General features: G+C 38.1%; 1 protein-coding gene across 1 annotated transcript in view; it reads left to right on the top strand.

Annotated features, from left to right (window-relative positions):
- CDK5RAP2 (CDK5 regulatory subunit associated protein 2) overlaps positions 1-23,342 on the top strand; it is an 86,419-nt gene that overhangs the window by 21,853 nt on the left and 41,224 nt on the right. Inside the window, 9 exon segments of the mRNA XM_068413882.1 lie at positions 1,529-1,699; positions 2,474-2,647; positions 9,601-9,698; positions 12,608-12,738; positions 14,348-14,463; positions 15,959-16,087; positions 20,713-20,808; positions 21,531-21,566; positions 22,237-22,424. Of these exon segments, the coding sequence (XP_068269983.1) occupies positions 1,529-1,699; positions 2,474-2,647; positions 9,601-9,698; positions 12,608-12,738; positions 14,348-14,463; positions 15,959-16,087; positions 20,713-20,808; positions 21,531-21,566; positions 22,237-22,424 (1,139 nt within the window).

Here is a 23,342-nt window from a genome sequence, read left to right as displayed (position 1 = left end):
CTTAGAATAAGAAACAACTATGGAATTTTAAATCCCAGTGGGGGTAAATGTAAAGTTTATAGGTGACTACCATATGTGTGAACTATTTAAAGGGCTTATGATACTTCATGAATGGGCCCTTTTTGGGAATAAATGGAAAACATTTATTTTAAGATGTAGGCTGTGTTACCTGGTTCTTTGGGTCTGAAAGGGAAGTTTAGATAGTCTTCTGCAAGTTTTAATTGTTTGATTTTAGACGACAGCTCCTTTGTTAGAAGTTTCTACTTCTCTTTTTCCACCCAGTCCATGCAGTAAATGCCCTAGATCTTGCAGAGTAAAAGCTTACAAAATGAGGCTGGTGTATATGCAAGCTGTGCCTCCTTCAACTGACAGTTTTGAAACTTCCAACAAATCAGCAAAAAAGTTTGCAGTGCCATAAACAGTGGTGGTGAGAGAGGGAGGACAGAGAAGCCACGTTATGGATTTTTCTATTGCCCTGTGCCTTTGCATATTTTCCACTTTAAATGGGAACTGGCTATTAATTACATGCTAATAATTTCGTATATATTTCCGTCGATTTAGCGATTGTCCCAGTTCATAGCAAATTGTAAGGAATAGGAATTGTTGGATGTTATTGCTTGGAACCCAAGGCTTTATCGGGTGGTCAGACTTTGAAACCCCATAAATAGCTGTATTTTCATGGGGTAGATTTTCAAGTGAAGTGGAACAGGATCTGCAGGAATGCAGAGGAGGAAGCTCTAACTGTGGTGTGCGTCAAGTGCGTGACTTGCAGACTAGGAGATACTGCTAGTCTGTGTTGATCCTGATGGATCTCGGAGTCCTTTGGACTTGCTACTGCATAAGGCTATTGAAAGAGATTGTTTCTGTGGTTTAGAAGCAAAATGGACAGGAGGTATGTGTTTCTCTGATGGGGAACTAAGATGTGGAAATGATGCAGCTAATCCTGGAGCTGCAGGAAGTAATTAACAGAGCCAGAATCAATATCAAGTTCTGTTCACAACTTCTAATCATGAGCTGACCTGATGGGTCATTTGAAGTTTGTGCTCTTGTCAAAAGAAATGTTTTAACATTTCTGACCTTTTGTTTGATGCAAAAGTAACTAGTAATACAATGTTAGTGCAAGAATTTTCATGGTGTGATGAGAAAAAGAGCAAATGACAAATTGAATCACCCATAACCGATTTTCTCCTGTTTCTAGCAACGGAGTAAATTGACTCAGAAATGAGTGTTCATTCTGACAGCAACATCTACGTGCATGATATTTCCAACAGCCTCGGAGTCCAGTCATTCTGTATGAAAAGCATTTAAACAATAGCAACCTAGATTTTTACAAGCCAATACTGACTAAAGGGTTTTTTTTTTAAAATTATGTTCATTGATGCCAAGAGAAAGATACTGGCTTAAATAGAGTCTTCAGACTATTCGGTGATATGAGTAATTTAAAGCAATGGAAATTTAAAGTAATATGTTAGTTTTTAAGTCTTTTTAAAATTGATTTGCTAAACATTCAGTTTCATTTTTTTTGTAGGACCTTAGAAATCAACTAGAGAAATTACATGGTGAAATGACTGAGAAAGAAAAGGCAGTTGAACATCATTACAATATTCTTTTGAGTGAAAGCAATCAGAAGTTGCAGAGCCAAGAACTAGTTATCAAGCAGCTAACAGACAATGTCAATCAGAAGGATCTACTGCTTCAGGTAGGTAGGCTTAAGCTGAAATGAAAAATGGAAAGTTATCATTTGGTTTTGTATGAGGAATTATTACAAAATCACATTTGTATTTGGAATTGCTGTTGATTTTGATGATAATCCTTCACATTTTATAATACTGTATTTGTAGAACAGACATATAATTATAGAGTGTGTGGCATTCAACGGGATTTGTTGTTAAGGTTTTATGAAGCATGTGGACAGGGGGAAGAAAGCTTTACTAATACTTAGGTAGAATTTTCACTGTTGTGGTAAGATACTTTAAAAGCTCTGAAGTGCTATTATTCTCAGTTTATGGTGCAGAAACTAGAAGTTGAGGATTAGGTATAGATACTGAAAGACTTTATCTTTTTTTTTTTTTTTTTTTTTTGGAGCCCATTCACAATGACATACATGAGAAGGAGCTGCCTGGGTGTTGATGGACGCCTGCTCAGTTTTTTTGTAGCTGGAGGTATAATCCTGAAAAGTATTGTTGATATTCAACCAACAATACAAAGAGCAATAGTTGAGGTTGCCCTATACATGGACACCAAGGTGTATGCCTTGACATTTTTTAATACTTAAAGGATTGGACAGCTGGGGAAAGTGGTTTGATTTTTTTTTTTTTGCTTCTGTTAAGTTGAGCTCTTCTTTTGCGAGCTACGTAAAGAATATGTGCTGGATCATCCTTGGATATTGTCCTGAATTTTGTTTGTTTCTTTATTTTGCAATATGAAACTAGAGTAAATTTTGTAAAACTATCTCATTGTTTTCTTTTGTTAGAAACTGGATGGAACAGTTAAAGAAAAAGATGCAGAATTGCAGGAGCTCCTGAATAAGTACAAGAACCTTCTAAGAGCCAATGAAGAACTTGAACTGAAAAATGAGGGCCTAGTAAAGGAAAAATGTGCTGCACAGTCTCAACAGTCAATCATCAAGATAGTCAGAGAGTTAGAGGTGAGTTTTTCATAACTCTGATCGTTTGCAGCCTTCAAATAGAAGAGAATTTTGACTTTGGCTTCAAAGATGTGGACTCATACGTTGTTTTTCCTTCAGATCAATACCATCACAAAATGTTGTGTATTATTAAGGTTATAACAATGGCTTTATTAATAATTGTGTCATATTATTTGTTTGATTGTGGTGGTGTCGATCTGGTATCATAAGAGTACATAATATCGTACTGTGATGAGTTTATATGGCATCACTAAACTCTTTAAGAAAGCGTGTAAAATGTTTTGCCTGCCATAAAGAGGTAAGAGTTTTTGTGGCCATTAGGGTGGACATATTTCCCTGAGTGGGATGGTATCTGCGTTTCTGAAGAGAGGTGCAGAGGAGACTTTGTGTATTTCTGATAGATATCTAACGGGAAGATTGCACAGAGCTTGTGACCACAGGAGATAAATGGAGTGTGAGGATAAAAAATATAGGTGGGAGTGAAGATATGTCTAGGGCAAGAAGAAAACTACTTTAAAGCAAAGAGGAAAGGAACTAGTACAGAAAAAAATATACATTAAAAAAAGGTGGACAGTATATGCCTATTATTTTATTGGATGCCATAAATTGAACAGACTTGTTAGTACCTGAAATTGGAGGTCAGAATTCAAAGTCTTAATGTGTAGAGTTAGTTCCTTCCCCCTTCACCCCCCACTTCTGTTCTAGCAAAAATAAAGTCAGATACAGTTAAGTTTTTGAATCACTTGCTGACTCCATCAGTGCATTTTTTATTGTTGTGTACAGAGTAATGAACAAGTAAGCTGCTTTTGAAGCTACGTTTCTTGTCTTTTTTTGTGTTGTGTGAGACACAGCCTTGGTGTGTTAAGGTCTCCAAAAGCATCAGGCAAAGTCAAAAGAATTAGGCTAGTGCATACTAATGATGGAGAAAGCTATTTTGTTTCTTTAATAATATATCAGTAATTAATGAGATTTTCTCAAGGAAGTGGGCCAATGACAAAGGAAATGTGAGTACTGTGTACATTCTGAACCCAGTAGTGATGAGATGCTTCATATGTTATGGGCACTATTATTAAACAAGGTAGATGCAAGCCCACGTTGAGTCACGGGTTACATGACAAGCTCAGAGTAAAGGAGCTGCATCACTGTTTGCCAGGGTACCAGGGCAGAGTATATCAAAGTATGTATGAATATACATGCAGAGAAGATAAAAGTCTGTGAAAGGCTGAGCAGAAATTCTACCTCTGTAAAACAAACTGCAGTGCATGCACGTAACTTCTGTAACGAAGGGACCTAAGAGGGATGGAAAATCATACAGAATTAATGAAAATCAAACACTAACTTTCCTCTGTACACCCCACTTCCAGTACAGGTGTATAACCAGGAGAGAGAGCGGTGGCAAGCGAAGCCATGAGCGGTAATGACCCAGGACCCACTTTCTAATCACAAGCTATTCTCTGTTGCTGGTTCACTTAGTGATTGTGAACAATACCTAATCACAACCCATTGTGCTCTCAGCTCAACCTCGGTGTAAGATATCTCCTGTAAGAACCCACTCTGGCATATTAATCATAAGTTTTTGGACACAGATTATCCAGAGCTCTGCTCTCATTGGCTGCCTTGGACTCTTTGATGACTTTACAGTGCTGCACCAACTCTCAACAAACGCACAGCTGGATCCTCCCCACCAGAGAGAACAGAAACCAAGCTCTTCTAGCCTCACTGATCTTTAAAGTTGAAGAAACTGAAATGAGAGATGCAGAACTTTCTTTCATCATACCTTTATACTTTATTTTAATGGTAAATTTTAAAGCAACCAACATCCAAAGCTCTGCTGGGTGCCTTGGCCAGGCCAGGGAAGATAAATGAGAGTTTCTAATTAGAGTTTGGATTCTTGAGCCACTGTCATGGGCCAGACAGAGAGAGTGTGTGAGGGCACAGATAATTAGGTTAGTCATGCAACTGCTGACTCTGGTATCTATGAAGTCTCTGAATGAAATATATTTTACAGCCAGGGAATTTAGAAGTGCAACGGACTTCATATAATTTTGGAAACTTTAGTTGGTTTTGTGCTTAATGCTCTTCTCTCACAACCAATACTCCTATACTTAGAAAGCTCTTAGAGCATTTGTTAGATAAATATATTTCTGACAGAAATTTTTAGACCTTTGTGGTTCATTTTATTACTGAGAAAAGCAGCAAAATTGAGAAAAGTGGCACTTGCTCAGTCCTTGAGCTTTGCTTCTGGGTTCTGTTGTGTCGCACGTGTAATCTTGCGTGCAGTTACACTGCAAGGGGCCTCAGTGATACGGGTTTTCATTCTAAATTGATCTAAGTGTAAAAAAAATTCTTGGATTGGCTGTACTGTAGCCTTTCTGTGGTGTCTGTTTTTGGGAGGGGAAGCTTATATACCGCTTGAGGGTGGAGTAGGAAATGTAGTTAGCTGATACACTGCAAGGCAAATCTGCTGTTTCTGCAGACACAAGGCACTTTCTAATTCCTGTATGATCAGCGCATTATTTGACTTTGGTTATAATTACTCCTGTATTTAGGGAGTTAATACTGTGCAGTAAGGGACCTGAAGAATATTGAAGATGTTGAGGTGTTGGAGCGAGTCCAGAGGAGGGTGACCAAGCTGGGGAAGGGTCTGGAGGGTCTGACCTACGAGGAACGGCTGAGGGAGCTGGGGTTGTTTAGCCTGGAGAAGAGGAGGCTCATAGGTGACCTTAGTGCAGTCTACAACTACCTGAAGGGAGGTTGTAGTGAAGTGGGAGTCGGCCTCTTCTCCCAGGCAACCAGCGCTAGGACAAGAGGACACAGCCTCAAGCTTTGCCAGGGGAGGTTCAGGTTGGACATTAGGAAGAATTTATTTTCAGAAAGGGTTATTAGACATTGGAAGGGGCTGCCCAGGGAGGTGGTGGAGTCACCATCTCTGGAGGTGTTTAAGAAAAGCCTGGACATGGCACTTAGTGCCCTGGTCTAGTTGACAGGGTGGTGTCAGGGCAACGGTTGGACTCGATGATCCCAGAGGGCTCTTCCAACCTGGTTGATTCTGTGATTCTGTGAATACTGTGTGCATACAGTTGTGATGTCTAATTTGCAGCAGCTGGAGAAATTATAGTCAATGCATGGAAGTTGTTGATGTAGCCAGAGCATTGCAGTTGGTGGGTGTCCTGAGAACTGGAATTGGTGCAGTTGTTGCAGTACTGCAGACGTGTCTCAGCTGCTGAAGTTGATGCAGTGTGCACATTGCTGCTGAGTCGTGGTGATTACGGAAAGGGATGTAGCTGACTTTTTTTATACAAGTGTCCTGTCTATTAAATAGTGGTCAGTGCATTGTAGTTGTTGCTTTCAGCCCCTTGAAATTGATGTTGTGAACACATAAACAGGGTGGTGGTTCAATTTCTATTGTGATGGGATTAGCTCATAGGTGAAAACACCAATCTTTTTTTTGTCAATATCTGTGTCTTCACACACTTTAGACACGGTGCTTTTTACCCGTGACACTGAGCATGGCCTGGTGCTGGGAGTGGATGTGGTTGGTGTGTCTCACCATTTCCATATTAGCAGAAATTTCATCTTAAAGGAGTTAGCCTGATGAAGTGATATTTGGAGATCTGTATGTAGTCCACTAGTCTTGCCTCATGTATCACCAAGAAGGGCCATAAGTTCTTCGGAGTCATCAGCTTTGTGACATTTTCTGTGGTTGAGGTGGCATCTTCTAAAAGTCACCAACAAATTCTTTTGCTGTAGTAATTTTCATCTTTAGATATGACTCAGTGGCCTGTAACAATTTTAATCTTATTAATGAGTCCCTCATTTATGGTAGACCGTACATAAAGTTTACTGCAAGGCCAGAAGAAATTACCAAATTCTGGTACTGGTGGATGGATGGATGAATCAGTGATGAGGTGGAGGTTGTGGCCTTCTCTCAGTCGTTCATCCTCTGACCTTCAGAGATTTTGAAATGATCCTGATGGTTGTTGTAAGCAAGAGAGTATTCAGTGAGGCAACCAGATATTGTTGTGACTTTGCCAATAAGTTGTTTATTGCGGAGGTGTAAACCTTTTACTTTCATTGCTTACAATTTGAGAAACCTTTAATGAAAATAAGTTATGTTTTCTACCACTGCTGCTTAGCAGTAGTATTTCAGACTTAAATATAGACTTTAATGGATTAGATTGCCTCCTTTCACGGGAATATAAATCTTTCACTGCAATATGGTCCTGGATGTCTTGCAGCTATCTCCTCTAGCACATTTTCCCTCACATCATGTGTCAAGAGGTTTAATGTTTCATTAACTCCCACAGCATTATGGTCTATTTAAGTTACAGAGCTGCCTTATGTTTTGTGTACTGATGGGGAGTTGATTGGAATAATTCACTCCTACGCTTTATTTAGAAATGACAGTAATAATGTCCAAAAAAAAAATGTTCATGCTGTACCTTCTCCTCCTTGTTGCTCATGAAAGATTCGGACAAATCAAGAACACCTCTTCGTGCTTTTGGTGACTTCTACCTAGCTAGTTGAATTTAGAATTTAATAATTTGTGTATAGTCTGTGACATTTGGAATTAAGAAACAGCTCATGTCTCCTGTTATGCAAAAAAAAAAAAAAAAAAAAAAAAAGAGTTGGGAGGGTTTCATGAGCTTACTGAGATTTTGGTGCAAACGTAGAACTAAATTAACACGTGAATTCTAAAAGGGACGTAGGAAACCGGAGCATGGTTCTGTGTGTGACACTGCTTTGTTAATACAGCAGACACAGACCCTGAACAACTGGTGACAACCGTTATTTAATTCGTGTACTGCAAACTCTTCAGAGTGACACTGCTTTGCCAGCGCTTCAGAAAGAGCTTTTAATTAGGGTATAGTTCTGTAGCATCTTCAGTAATAATTGCAAGGCTTGTATCAGACATATGGAAGAGTTCACCAGAACTTTTAACAGACTGTTCGCTGACTAAATTAAGTCAAAAGATTTATTTCTTCCTGTTGCTTTCTGCGTCACTGATCAGTGTCATTGTGATCAAACTTTTTCCAAGTTAAATTGCAATCTGTGTTTTTCATGTTTAGTGCCTGTTCTTGAAAGGCTGAGATTCTGACACATTGATGAGACTTCTTAATTCAGGCTGTAAGATGTATTTTTTTACATGGGTTTTTTGTGATATTTTTTCATCAACGGACTCTGGATCACCCACCTCCATTTGTTTGCCTTTGTGTTTCTCAGTACTCAGCCAGCAGAAGCCAGTGCTGTGTGCTCCTCCTCTCCTCATCTACATAATAAACTTGATATGAAGCTCAGTACTTTGCATTTCATATACAGGATAGTATTTAATGTAAAAATTGCACTAGAACCTGGAAACATTTGTTAGAATACAGCTTCCATCAGGACTGCTGGTAGATGAACGTGATGCACGTGTACAAAGGCAAGGTCACTTCTTCACAGAATCCATAGCGTTAGGTGGTAGAAGCTGCTCTTTCTGCAGCAAGATCTGACATGCAGATTACCTTAACGGGCGTAATTTGATCAAAACTAGATTACACTTGCAAAATATTATTTAACATATTTGCTAGCGTACTGTGAAGTATGAGTGTAAATAATTAAAAGTAAACAACAGTTGTCCTGGCTTTTGTACTGTTTACTTTGCAGAATACTGAATTTTTCAAATTAACAGAGTCTTTGCATCATTAGTGTGAATTAACGAGACTCTGCTGTAGCTGAATTTTTGTTGCAATTCCTTCCTTAGGAATTGCAATTGGAGTAATAACAGCTGCTTAAAACTCCTGGGTGTAGATTTCTTCCTTGTTAATGATCTGTTCACTAATGATTTAGTATCTCTTGAGAGTTTAGTTTCCAATCTTGAGGTTGTAATATGGAGAAAATAGAATTACCTTTCGTTCTTGCTCTCCAGTTATCTTGTCATACTAGAGCCAGAAACATTCCCCCTTAGCTGTGGCACTTTTTTTGTTCTTCCTTTCAGTCGAAAGAGAAAACTGAGAGAAGCAACTAGGCCTACTATTCTTCTCAAACAGAGGCAGAATATGTCTGACATTAATACATCTAAATTTTCTATAGATATCTCAGTTATTTTCTCTTCTGAGAAGCCTTATTACTTATTACTTATGTAATAAGTGCAAGCAAAAACTCCTTTAAATAGCTGCATTTTTTGCCTCCTGCTGAAAAAGTGGCCGTGTGGTTGTTTTGGAGTGAAAAAAGTCTTGGGAAATTAGGGGATCCTTGCTGAGAATGTAGCATAAGAGTCTGGATTTATTATAATAATAAGAATATACTTTCTGTCAGCAAGACTGCAGGTAAACAATTTTCTTTTCTTTGCACAAGCAGCAGCTTGTAGTGACCCAGCTGAGTGTGCGGAAAGCTGACTCAACGCCTGTGTATGTGACATGTTCATCCTTTATTTGTGGGCTCGATACAGTCCTTTTTGTGCAGAAATGGAACAGAAGCTGCAGAAGCCCTCCCCCAAAGAAAGCCAGTTTTATCCAGAATACGGAGAGAACTGTTAGGACAATGTTCTAAAATGTGTGCTTGGAGCTTGGGCTTCTCTGCTTCCCTCTCCCTTCTCTCCCTTCCCCTCCTCTGAAATAGCTCCCTGCCAGCTTGTTCCTCAGTCATTATGTTGTAAACTTTGGGAATAACGATGCTGGGACTGGGGGGGAAAAGCTTTTTAGACTGTGATAAAAGTGATGAACCGCTGTTTAGATATGTGGCTCACGGCAGGAACACAGTGAAACACTCTTTGCCCCCTTTAATATCAGCTGGTTGTAGGTATCATGGATAGTTTCCAGATTCATATTGGGCTTTGGAGGTGGGCAGTCCTGTTCAGCAAATTTAGATTTCTACTTCTTTCACATTTTCTTCAGAGCACAGGTGTACACAGCTGTAGACATCCAAACTTAAAAATTACATTGTAAGCTTAGTATGTTCTTGTTTTAATTTAGGAAAATAAAGAAGCTGAATATGAAAAGCTGATCCTTGCTTTAAGAAAGGAACAAAATATTTATTCTACTCTAGTGAAGACCTTCAAAGAATCGGATAGGTACGTACTTCTGTGTCGGTGGGTAATCTAAACTCAAAGGGCAAAAGTCAGAAGCTGTGAAAAAAAGTGCAGCTTAACTGGAGTGGTGATTATTTTGTACCAGCCAGTTGTTCATAAGGCATAAACTAGCTGTAGTAGTCTCCTGAAAAGAGAAATATTTTTGTAAGTGAGGTTATATTATCTAAATTACTTAAATGTTTCTGAACATATTTCTGTTTGGATTGGAATCTCAGATGAGCCAGATTTCTGTTTAGGTACCAAAGTAAGGGGCTGGATTTTCAGGAGGTACGTGTCCTGTGTTGGACTATGGGGAAAAAATCAAATCATAGTGAACTTTTGGGTGCTGGATGATTTGCCATGGTTTACTACTAAAATACAGATAATGCTTATCTTAAAAGCAGTGCTGTGAGAATTTTGATGGGAATATAAGCCAGTAAGATTTTGGAGAAGGTTAAACAAAACAGAATAATTAAAGTTTGCATAGTATGCTTTCCATGTAAAGCATGCAGAAGCATGGCAGGAGCAAGTGTTTTTAACCTTTTAAAATCAAAGACGACAACATTTTAGAAAGAAATCTGAGGCCTACTTTGTATCCTGTTATTGCTTGGCAGCTGAGGAGGAGACGTCAGGATAAAATAAAGAAAATTCTTAGCCTTTAGGTAAAATAAATGTAGATGTTTTATAAAAAATTTACTTTTACTGTTATAATTACAAACATCTTAATTATGTATTGGCAACATTTGAGTGCTAGCTTCTGACTCTTCCTGCCTGAAGGCAATGGCTCATACCTGCCAACTTCGTGGGAATGTTTGTGGTTTGCAGTTGGTTTATAGACCACTATGGTTTGGAAACCATAAAGTGAGTAGCACTAAAGTAGACGAGATTTGGTATTTGAATTAAGCACATTGATAGTAATGCCATCCTGTGCTTGGCCACAGCTCAGAAGCTCTTTTAGGTACTAGAATCTTTTTGATTAGAAACAGTGATAGAAGTCAGATTATGGAGATTATTTCTTGTCTCTGGGAAAAGAGCAATGGCTTTTGTGACTTTTCTGTTGCACAGTCACCAAATGAAGGAAGAAGCCAGTTTGTTTTAATATTTCACATGGAGGGTGTGACCTGGCACTGACACACGTTCTGTGGGTGAGGCGATTGTCAAAACTCTGTGTAGTAATGACAGCAAAGTAACACAGCTTTGATACTAGTTTTTCTTACAATATCTTTCAAATGAGGAAAATTATAACTGTAGTTATAATCATTAGGGTAATAGGAGTTTTCCAATTAACTTCTGTAGGATCAGGATCATTAGTTCTGTTTTCTTGGTACGGAGTTCTAGGATGCACAGAGCAGTGTGTGTTATGCAGCGGTTTGCAGAGGACGTGCAATGATTCAACAATAGAGCTGGAAGTTAGAGGCAGGTCTTCTCATTTCTCCTCCTCGTAGTTTTGTGGGCTGAGATGTGCTGTAAATCTCATCAAGGAAGACCTGAACCCCCAAAGTTCTGGCGAGCTGATAAACAAGCCCTGCAGATAGATTCAGCTTCCTCGTTTGTATAATTGCCATCAGCAGTGACATGGATTTTAGGCAAACATCTGTGTTCTTGCTGACATATCTTCTTTTACGCGTTATTTATTTTAAGCAACCTGGCTGGTTATTTTTCAAAATAAACTACCGGATGTCAGGACCAAGACACTTCGTGTCTCTCCAAGCAGGGAATCAATGCTTTTTCTTAGAAAACCTTTAACTGATGAAAAGGAGAAAATGTGCTTACTTAGCTTCCAGTCACATGTTGGTTTATTTTTATTCTTAATTTTTTGCTGAGCGTTTAAGAGAGCTCTCTCTTCAAAGATACTCTTGAGCGAGGGAGAACTGGTTAAAAGCAATAGTTTCTTGTGCAGGAAACACTGACAACAGCACACTTGTCAGAAGACAGACCGAGAGTCTTTTCATACATGCTGCCTTTTAATTAATGTGTTTCTACAATATGCTGTTATTCTCATGCAAGTATGATGTGCTGTATATTCCTGTATAGTCTCCTGTAAGATGAATTTAAATTTTTTTTTAAGATTCCTGAATTCTCTGGCATTTAGTGCAGTGGATTGGAAATTCTACAGCAGCTTAATTTATCTGAAATCACTGAGGTTCTGAGTGAAGTAATTGTGGAAATAAATAATATAATGAGTTCAGTAACACCTCGTTATTTATTTGGTATTAAATCAAATTTATTTCATTTTATTACAATTTCAGTTTTTAGTGTACTTAGGTCTTTTTATGGACTGATCAGAGCTGTCTTGTCAGTGCTGTTGAATTTGTAAGTTTTGGCATTCACACCATCGAGATAATTGAGACAATTTAGACCTTAAAAGGTCTTTTTACAGACCGTTGGATAAATGAAGAAATAAAACAGTTAGTTGTGACTGGGTCATATTTTCAATGAAACCTGATTTTTTATTTTTTTCTTAAGTGGAGCATTAGATTATATAGTACTTCTGCAGCAAGGAAACAAAGTTTCCCTGGTCGCCCTATAATGGAATACACAGAGCCATCTGTACTCTATGACAGTGATATTTTTCTGGCTCACTTTTCAGAAGTTAGTAGTTTTGATTTTCCTTAAAAAGAATTACACAGAAGTTGGCTGGTAGAATATATCTGTCATGTTGAAGCTGACTTACAAGCAGCACAGCTCAAAACAGCAAGAAAAGGACATATATGTAAAGGTTTAGTCTCGTCTTTCTGTGTAGGGATTTGTTTATTCTTATGCATCAAAATGGTGTAACCTTGTGATGCAAAACAGTGGTGGCTGATGTGAAAAGGGCTCTTTGGGGAAGCCCAGATGTATGGAAGGTGCTGAGGTGCACAACAAAATGTTTTGACTTGAATCTTGAAGATTTTTTCTCTCCTTTTTTTTAGTATAAATAGCTTGCAAACGGAACTAAACAACATTTTCATGTTGCGAAAACAACTCGAAGAAGACGTTTTAGCTAATCGGAATCTACAGAAGGTCTTAGAAGATCAGATTAAGGACATTAAAAACCGACAAGGTCTGTATGCATGTGCAGCTCATCCCTTGTATTGATCTTCTCACACAAAAGAAAACTATTTTTATTACAGTCAGTTTGCTGCGATGGAGAAGAAGCGTTTGAGAGTAGAAAAAGGTGTGAAAAGACTTCTTTTCAGCTTTCTATACTGAAAATTATTTGGGGCATTTGTAACAGAATGTCTTTGAGCAATCAGGGCATATACAGAGGGACAGCTTTTCTCTTTCCGTGCAGCAAATGTTAGTAATTCTATGGCAGTTCTACTGCAGTGATCATTTCAAGATGCCTACAATTTTGTACCTATAGGATTTACTATTTTCTGCAGAAGTCAGAGATTCCTGGCTTTGAATAAATCTGTGGCCATGGGATCACTTTCTGACCATGGAATGTAATTATTTCACAATACTTTGGTAAAGAGCTTGTGTCTCGGGAAACGGCTAGACTCCTCCTAACAGAAGAAGTATTTCCAGAGAAAGAAAAAATAGCCAGAGGTTTTGTTATTTTGTAATTCAGAAATAGTAAAGCTTTTAAATACAACTTATCTTTTAGCTTTTTCATTGTATTTCTTTGGAGGTGTTTTTAGTATGTACTTAGATATAGGAAAGAATAATGTAAGTGGACGTTGTTAAATATAGTTTACTGCATATGTACAGACACATGTTTTATTCCATAAGGGGTGTATAAATAACAATAAAGCCTGTTCACTTACCCCTTCAACTTAGATTTTCAATTTTAGCATCACTCCCTTGACAGCTATGATAAGTGACAAAAGGAGAGCTTCTGCTGTTTCAGTTTCCAACCTCAAAAGCACAGAGATGAACAACCAGGGTAGGCTAAAGGGTCTTGTGGATACTCCTGGGTTCTCAAGCGCAGTGGTGTTGAGGGTGAGGCTGCTAGGAAGGAAGGCTCTGAAAATCAGTAATCATTTGTGAAGCTTTGGGTCCTTGCAGCAGTCCATGGGATCAGTGTCAGAGCTGGGAGCAGGATTTGGATATCAATTCTTTGTCCTAATTTAGATATGCTTTCTCCCTATCTAATGAGATATATTTATAGAATTAACTGTCATCTATATTGTAAATGAACAGATGTTTATTGAAACATAACAATTATTCCTGTAGTTATAGAGGAAATTAATAAGTAGCTATTTTTAATTAAATTAATGCAATCTTTTGACCCAAAAGCAAAATAAATTCAATGACTTTGTCTAACCCGGCTTTTTGCCTTGAGACCTGGAGTTCATGTTCGTAAAAATGTAGTTAAAACAGAATAAACTATTCATGCCTTACTTATCCTTCCTAGAAATTATTTCTAATTGTAATGCTAAATATGCAAATTATAATTCAGAATTACTTTCACAACTCATGCTGATAACCACAGAAAATACAGCCTCAGAAAATACAATATGTCTATGTGTCAGAAGCACAAAGAAATACGAGGACAAAATTTGTTCAATTAAACAGAAAGCTTGTTTTGGGGGATGAAACATTTTAACTGGCTTCCCACAGACTTACTAGTAGGTTCTTATTCGAAAAGTCCTGTCTTTGCATTTTATGCTGTGTTTTCCTGCAAATAGAGTTTCTGAAATAATTCCTGTCCTTGGTTATTTTGGCAGATGAAACACTATCTTTCTGTGGAGATCAAACATCTTATATGAGTATCTGTTTAGGAGAGCAAGATCATTTAAGCCTACAGATAGACCATCTGTCTCTTGAAGAACTTAAGAAAAAGGTATTGATCTTTTTTTATTATTTACTGTTTCTCATGGCTTAATTCTGCATCGTTTATAGTTTGTGCATCTCTCACAAAAAGGTTTATTTAGGTATAGTTGAGTAGTTGTGAAAGGATTTGAAGTTCTCATCTCTGTGGTTTGTGATCCACCTTTTATGAGCTATTTAGTCTTTGTTACACCACATGAGCTTCAGAGTCAGCTGAAGGATGGGTGGCTTGCTGCAAAGGTTTTATGATAGACACCTGGATTCAAGTTTCAGACTCAATACCTTATTTTAGTCATCATGAAGTATACCAACTCCAAAGAAAAGTTTCTGCATTAAGGATCCTACGACGTGTATTTCATGCACCTTTATTAATCATGAAGATAGTGGTGCTGTCTATAATTTATACTTCTGTATAGTGCACTGCATCCCAGGATCTGCAAGTCTTTTGATAAATATGGCATGTTATAAAATAACCCTGAAGTAGGTTAATGTTATCTCCATCCTCCGGAAGGAGAACTGAAATTCACAGAGATTAAATGTGCAGAGCATTGTCATACAATAAATCAGTATCGGAGTTCAGAAACTTGTTCTTCTGACTCCTTATCCTGGGCAATGACCTCTGATCCATGCACCAGTTTATGATAAGGAATTATTTTAAATATGGTCGTTTGGGAGTGAATGTAAGTGAAGTTTTATATTTCTCATGGCCAGGTGAATTGTAGGCAGGTGTTCAAAATCTGGAGGTGGGTACTCTGAAGGAAAGAAGTTTACCTTACTCTGAACAGGTGTCAATAAAAAAAGCCCCAGACTGGGTCCCAGTCCCATTCTGGGGTTGTACAACTTTTGTCTCTGAATGTACTCCCTTCGGTAGGTTCAGGGACACTCGTTAGCAAAAGATGTTTGTAAACCATTTCTTACTTGAAAAAGGATTTGTATGCCTGAAAGCTGATCTATTTTTTCCAAGTACATTATTGGTCTGATAAAAAGATACCACTTTCTTCTGCAAACATTGCCTTCTTGATATGCTACATGGGTCTGTGACATAATGTCTGTTCAAGAGTTTTGAACGTGATTGTCCATTCAGATTTTGTATCTGTGAGACTACTCAGAATGATAGTGGCTTATATCTTGAGACAGAAGAACAGCTTGTTTCTGAATGCTACTATTTCCCTGTAATGCTGGTTTCCCTTGCACTAAAATGGTTCTTCTCAAATCAGCCTGTTGGTGTGAGGTGCCCTTAGGTTTCTTCTTGCTACTGAGTTGTGACTTGATAGCTCAACTCAATAACATGGCTGGAAATGACAGTCTTACAAGTTAAGATTTCTCGAACACTAACTCACAAATATATAATCATGTTCTCATACATGAGATTGCCTCACGAGCAGATACAGAAGCCCAGGCTTTCCAACTCTGCAGTTTAGATTTAGCTGGAGATTTATATATAATCATTTGTTTTCGTACTAGTATGGATGTTACCAGTTTTGCTTGTTCTTCCTTTGGTTATTTAGGTTACTGATCTTCTCTTGATGGTTAAGGATCTGCAGTCAATTAATCAAGAACTTAAGAAAAAACAGCTTGGACTTTGCACAACAGATTCTCAAGGGAAGGAAGCACTGAAAATATTAAACCACAATGAGGTAGGTTTTCTGTGTTAAAGTAGTGAATCTGACTCTCACATCTGATATACCTTGTGGGATCACTTCCATCAGTGCAGAATGATTGTAAAACCCTCGGGGCTTAGGTTGCTAATTTCTTATAATAACTTTTTAGATTAATGACATAAACAACTTTAAGTGTTAGCACAACAGAGAATCAGCTCAATGCAACTGTTCAGCGATGTGTCAAGTTGATTTTAAGGAAACAACTTCCATGTTAAAATATTAATTGGGTCTGTGACATATTTGTTTTGCCAACTGAAAGGGGAGGAAATAGTTAATTTTACAAAGCAATATCTTATATAACATTTTAGTTGTTACTGAATATCTGCTCATCTGCTGTTCAGGAGTCATTCTCACGCTGTGTCTAATTCTGTAAAAGCTTAGTTCATATCTCCTCTGCATCTACAAAACATCTAGGGTTCACCAGCGCTTTGGGTCGCTTAAATGCAGGGTTGTTCCTTCAAGTAGAATATAGAAGTATATGAGGAAGTGGCCAGCATTGTGGTAGGTTGCTGAGAGGCACGAGGAAGTAATCATTGCTGGGTGTTTCATTCTTTTGCCCAAAGCTAAGACTGGTTTTAGCTGTGGGGAAGAAGAGGTCTTGGCAAAGCAGTTCCACTGAGAAGCATTTTGGGTGCTGGGTCCCCATGTGTCTTATTGTGTGTGAATGATGAAGGATGTTCAGGAGGCTCTGGTAATATTCTAGTGAACCTTCTAGCTTGTTATAAAATATTACTTGAAATGTGGCTGGTAGTACTTTTATATTCTGTTGTGATTTTTGCATTCAGTTACATTGTTCTTGTGCACCACATACTGAATAGGAAGGTAAAATTATAAAAGGAATAATGATGGTGCTAGTATTTTCTGTCATGAATTTCTAAATCTGAATTAAACTCGAGAACAAAAAATGAGGAATACTTTGAATCAGTTATATGTAGGGATTGCTTAGTTCTAGAACTGGGACTGTGGTATTGATGATTTTTCTGCAGGACAGTTTATTCTGTAGGACTCTGGAAAAAGGGTCATGTCTTTTACCATATGTGCTGCAGATGCACTGGGAGCAATCATCAAAAGTCATGAAATTTTCTTGCTTTTTCAGTTTTAAGACATACTCCTGTTATCTTTAATTGAAATATGTTTTAAATTATAGATCGACCTTTAAGGGTGCCGTGGCTTTTATTAAAATAATGAATTTACATGTCACTGTAATAGGTTTGCATGAAAAGCTTGTGGGCAATCTGTTCCAGAGTACATACAGTTTTTGTAGATTAATATGTTTAGCAATTTGCCTCGTCATCCCGCAGAGGGTGCTGCACCCCCACGGATGCCGGAGTTATACCAAAGGAATTCCTGTCCTGTGCTAAGATTATCTTGACAAGATACTGTGTGCCTCCTGCATTTGTCTTTGCACAAAAAGAACATACAGGGCTACTTACTTCAGGAGCTGTCTACGTGAAATTAGACGTAGAATGACAAAGAGTGAAACTTGTAAAGTGTAAATAAACCTCAAAATTCTGTAAAGGAAATAGGAAAGTAAAATATGGTATTTTAACCTGTGCCAGAATGATGAGAGTACTACGGAGCTCAGAAGTTAAAGGATCTTTTATTAAAAGTTTCTAGTTTAAAAGGTACCGTTTTGTCAGTCTGGGCAATAAATGGCTGCCTGGTTTTGGGGTTATGAATTGTGACAACAGTGTGTTTTGCATATTAATAACCATTGCCAAAAAACCCTAAGTTCTATTTTTTTGAGTGTATTTTGGGTAGAATTTGTTGACAGATAGTGCTGAGATGACACTAACATACATCCAGTAAGAGGAACTGGGGCAGACGCAGGAAGATGTATCCTCCTAAGGTTCTTCAAATGAACCTGTCTTTCTTTTCCTTCACAAAGCCAGAGCACGAGTCAGGTGAATCTGTGTGTTGTTGCCTCTGCAGGGCATCTCCCGGAGGTCTGACAGCCCCTAGAACTCTTTATTTCTTGGCTTCATGTTCGGAAGGGAGGGAGAAGGAGGAGAGGAAAAGGTTGTTTTTGTACTGTCCTCTGAACATCTGCTTTCTCTGAGAGAAGCAGCCTCGGTGATTTCAGCCGTCAGGGCTCCAGGGATCTTTGCAAACCAAGCATGTCAGTGGTTCATTTAGGAAAAACATTCTCAAGGTTTTCAGTCTCCAAGGAAATACTTTAAACAGGCAGCTTATTCTTGGTAGGCTTTTTTTTCTGGCCTTAAGACACTAATTTTCTTTTAATATTTTGTTGAACATTAGGTTGTATTCCTTGGAGCACAGAAAGTTTCTTTTCAGCCTCTCAGACACAGGACTGTAGGACCAGCCCCAAACTGCAGTCATTTCTTGTAATAGTGCGCTGTAAACTGTTGGTCTGATGGAATAGTTTCATTCTCAGAAGCTTCACTTATTAAGCCAAATACTGGCCTGGGAAAAGCAAATACTAAAAAATGTTGAGTCATAAAAGGTAGTTGCATTGGGTGGATAAGTTATATGTGCAAATAATTTTAATTTTAATATATAAATGCAGGATTTTACCTGAATCTACATATGGAAGATTAAACCTTAACAGGTTTTTTTTTTCTAATAGCTAACATTATTGGACTTTTGGCATCCCACATTTACAACAAAAAGATACCTTTTTATAATGCATGCCCTTGCTATACACCACAATCCTATCTGTGTCTTCCTCCAGTTTTCAGGTTGTCCTAGAAAACTAAGTCTGAGTGAAAATAGCAAAATAATTCAAACATGACTCGCAAATTAGTTTTCAATATAGATTTCTAATACTAAAAGGCAAATATATTAATATGCTGCACCATCCAGCTTCTGCCTTTTAAAACTCATACTTAAAACCATTAGAGTTGCTTATACCGCTCGGGATTGGAAGATAAAAAGGCTTTTCTCGTTCGTTTCATATATATATATGCATACATTCTATGCATACTCAATTAAAAAAATCAAAACCTACACATGCCTTCAATTCCCGGTGTTCTTAGGAAGCAAAAATAATGCTCCCTGCAGAATCCTGTCTGTCTGCGATTGGGCTGCCGAGCGGTGAGCCAAGACTTTCCAGGTGTGACACCGGGGAAGAAGCAGGTTTCTCTTGTCGTGTCATGAGTTTCAGCACTGCGCTGTACATCCATCGAAGCTATAAATATCACATCCACAGCCCCTAGACACCAGTTTCTTTCCTTCCAGGCTGTCACCTGAGTTTTTGTACTTACAATCTCAATTTTCTGTAATTATGCTCAAGATTCTGCTTTTCCTGTCGTAAGGTAATTTTTCTTTAGCCCAAGTCACACCAGAATGTGACTGTTATACACAGCAGTGGTTTATTAGTGTCACAAGTGCTTTAAGACTAAAATTTTTGTCTAATGCAGATTTGAATCCACTGTGCAGTATCCTGCTTATGGTTTAGGCATATTTGGCATAGCATTGTTGATATTTAACATCACTTTCACACATTTTCACTATTTAACGAGATTCTAGAAGGAAAGATCTTAAATAACTGTCTTTTTCTGTTAGATTGGGAAATGCTGCTGTAAAACAGCACGATATAAATGTCCAGTCTGGTCTTATCACAGGGGAGTGGTGGAGTGTGGTAACTGCAGGTCGCTCGTGGTGGATCCCAAAGTGGGATGAAAGACCTTTTACTCAGGTTGTTGCCTGGCAGGCTGTGTCAGAATGTGGCTACTGAATATCATAATTCTTTGGAAATATGAGTTTTTCTTATGATCAGTATTAAACCGACACAGGCAAGGCTAGATTCTGGCCTCTGTTGCCAGAGGAAACTGAGTAGAGAAGGTGAGTTGTAAGGGAGATGAAAATATTCTCCGTGAGCTGTAGTGGTCTTCGCTGCTGTTGAGAGAGGAGCGACGTGTGCATCTCATCCCTGGCTTGCAGATCTGTTGCTGAGCTGTGACATCCAGCACACCAAAGGGGTTCTGGTCTTGCTGATGTCAGGAACTTGGGTTCTGCTACTAAAAAAGCTGAGTCTTCCTCCTCCTCTTTGCTCAGGAGGTATTAGTGGTAGGAGATGGGTTGGGTTCTGTGGCAAATCGGGAGAAAAAAGATGTTTTGGCACCATTTGCTACAAACTGGCAAATTTAGGCAAGACAAAGCAGATTGTAACCTTCAGGGTAAATCTTTTTAGTGTATAGCAAGCTACGTGTGCTTTGTTTTAAAAGCATCTATTTCTCAGATGCTGGAGAAGAACCTAAACTGTGTAGCAAATGAAAATAAATTCTGGAAATTGGGAAATAAAATAGGCACAACGAGAACATGACTGAAGATACAGAGGTCCTTTGCCAGAAGAGGTTAAGTGATTTTTGTATTTTTTGTAAATTCGGAGGAGAAAGGGTTAAATACAAATGAAGGAATGTAGAAGGTAAAGTGTCACTGTATTTAATATGAGGCATTCCTGGTTTTTATATTAATTCCCTTTGATCTTATTGAAGAAAGCTAACTCAGTGTTTGTTACTTTGTATTACAGGCTTTTTTTGTTTTCCTTTTAAGACACGTCACTGACTTATTTATGCATGTTTCATATCACGGTATTTTTTTTTGTGCTACATTTTCACATCATTCCATACTTTGTGTAGTGTCTTGAAATAACAGAAGAGCCTGTGATGCAGACTGAAGATGGTGAAAATGAGAGGAAGATGCAGAACAGTCAATTTTCTGAGAGAGTCGGTCAGGTAGGACTCCAGGCTGGGTACATTATGTTACAGCACTCTTTTCTCGGCATGCCTTCAAAAATTCTTATTTTCTTAGAACACAAAGTCTTCTGCAAACAAAGCATACTTTTCTTGGTATCTGATTTTCCTTTCAAATAATGGTTATCCTAAAGAGTTTCTGAAAGCTTTTTCCTGTATTTTTCTGCTGCTAGGGCTTTGCAGTCAGGATGGCTTTCATTCTGCTCTTTGTTTTCTCTTGTTTGAGTGCCTATAGGCTTCCTTAGTGGGGATGACAGAAAGTCCCTTGAAATTGTGTTTCTTTACATACACACACACTGATCTTCAGCCTCCGTTGCATCAGGCCTCTAGTACAAATTGTATAAGATTCACTTTCCACTATGATTGAGGAAAAAATACTGTAGATCCTTCTTGAGGGTTGAAATACTTGATGGCTTGGAACTTGTTGACTGCACTTTCGTACGTACAGGAATCTACTGTCCTTTTATTCTGTCGTTCAAAAGTGATGTAATATAAAGCATCATGGAATCATAAAATAATTCGGGTTGCAAGGGACCTTAGAGGATCATAGGGTGCAATTAAAGTTCAAGCTTTCTGGTTTAAAAATTATAGCATGCTAAAATATGACACAACATGGGGCATTTTGGTTGGTAATTGTAAAGAATAATGATGTTCTGTTTTTTTGAAATGTGTAATTTCTGTGTTTTCTCCGTTTATGCCTTCAGGTATCTTTGGATTTTCCTTCTGAGCTGGATAAACAGGTAAGTGATATATTGTAAAGGTTCTCTTGACTCTTAAACATCTAATCGCTCGTTGCTGATGTCTGCTGATGTCAACTGTATGTGCATGAGCCCAGTGTAAATTCTCGTGTAATTGATACAGAAGACTTTCCTTGGTTTAAATGGAGGTTGAATTACTGGGGGAACCCATGTAGAAACTCCCTAGGACACATCTGCAGTGTTGCATACAAAAAGTTGGCAGTTTGTAAATACTTCAAGTTGCATCTTGTCCTGACCATCAGGGCTTACATCTGGAGACCCCAGGACAGAATTTGGTGCTGTAAAGACAGATGATTCAAAGATGAACTAATAAAAAGTTAGCTGCAATCTGTAGGCAACATTCCAGAAGTTTCATACCTCTTCATAATAGGTATACCTATAATAATACCTCTTCATACCTCTTTCATAAAGATAAAGACCTTCAGGGAAATCTGCTTACTACTAAACAACTGGTCACTGAATTAATCATATGAAGTAGATGTTAATTAGTTTTTCTATTAATAAATAGTAAGTGAAATGTCTGTGGATGCTTCTTAATGTAGATAAAGAACATGAGGAATTACAAAACCCAATTACAAAAAGATTACAGCCCTGAATTTAGTAGAACATGGCATACCTGTGTAATAAGAGAATGTTTGCAATTTTTTAACAGATAACTCCATCAGGCTGTTCAGAGAGTTTCTGCAAAGAAGGACATTATAGGAGTCCAAATAAGCCTCAGTGTGAATATGATACAACTGGCAAACACTTTGGCAGAATAGGAGTGAGTGAACATGAAACAGAAGAGAACTTGCTCACATCTCTTTTAAGAGAAAATAAAACATCTGTACTGGAATCTACGTAAGTATGAGCGATATGTGCTGCTTTTGACAGTATTTCTATTTGAGAAGAGAATAAAGTAATTTTGCCAAAGTGAATTTAGATAATGGCACTGTCTAATTTACCTGAGAGATTGGCAAGGCGCCTTCTGAGCCATTTTAGTCTATCATGCAATTAAGTAATTAGGAAACACACTATCAGTAGAAATCCATATGAAAAACCCGTTACAAGAAAAAAACTCTCCAAAGTTACTGATACACAGAGCTTTATTGTAGGGGCTGATTGTTTTCAGAATAGGGTCTAGCAGTGTTAAAGGGCTCAGATGATAAGTGGTACTTTTTTAAAAGAAATAAAATATCTGAGAGCACAGGCAAGTGAAAGGTGGTGTGGTGGAAGGGATGACACTGTACTGCTGTAAAAATTATACGTGTAAGGAACTGAGGATGGAGGAAATGGAGTTATAATGACTGTTTTACAGGGTTAATTTTGAATGGACATTACTGCACACTTTGTGGCCTTTGCCATTTCATCTGAACTGCTTGGACAGAGGTTTGCTCTGTCAGCTGTTTAGGGAGTCTGTGCCCATGTCCTACAGGTGACTAATTCATTATTCCAGTGTAATAACTGGTATATTACGCAAGTCCACTTGTAGGACTGTGCTGAGATGAACCATGTTGTAAGTACTTAGGTCACTTTTCATGCAGGAGAAAATACTTGTGTAACTAAATCTGTATAAGCCCTTGTGTAACCAGTGTTTTTCAAGTGTGTGTATGTTACACTATGGTTTGCTCAGTTCCCAGCTGAAATGCTCATTTCCATAGAAACTGGACAATACCAAGCAAGAAAATAGTGTATAGAAAAACCACACCCTGACTAGCTTTGTTTCCCCCAAATTCGTGCTTATACTACTTAATCTCCTGGTTGAAAACTGAAGTAGAG

The sequence above is a fragment of the Nyctibius grandis genome, chromosome 16 (genome assembly GCF_013368605.1).
Source record: "Nyctibius grandis isolate bNycGra1 chromosome 16, bNycGra1.pri, whole genome shotgun sequence".
NCBI lineage: Eukaryota > Metazoa > Chordata > Aves > Nyctibiiformes > Nyctibiidae > Nyctibius > Nyctibius grandis.
Note: the sequence above shows the minus strand (reverse complement) of the source record. Positions and strands in the feature narration are given on the sequence as shown.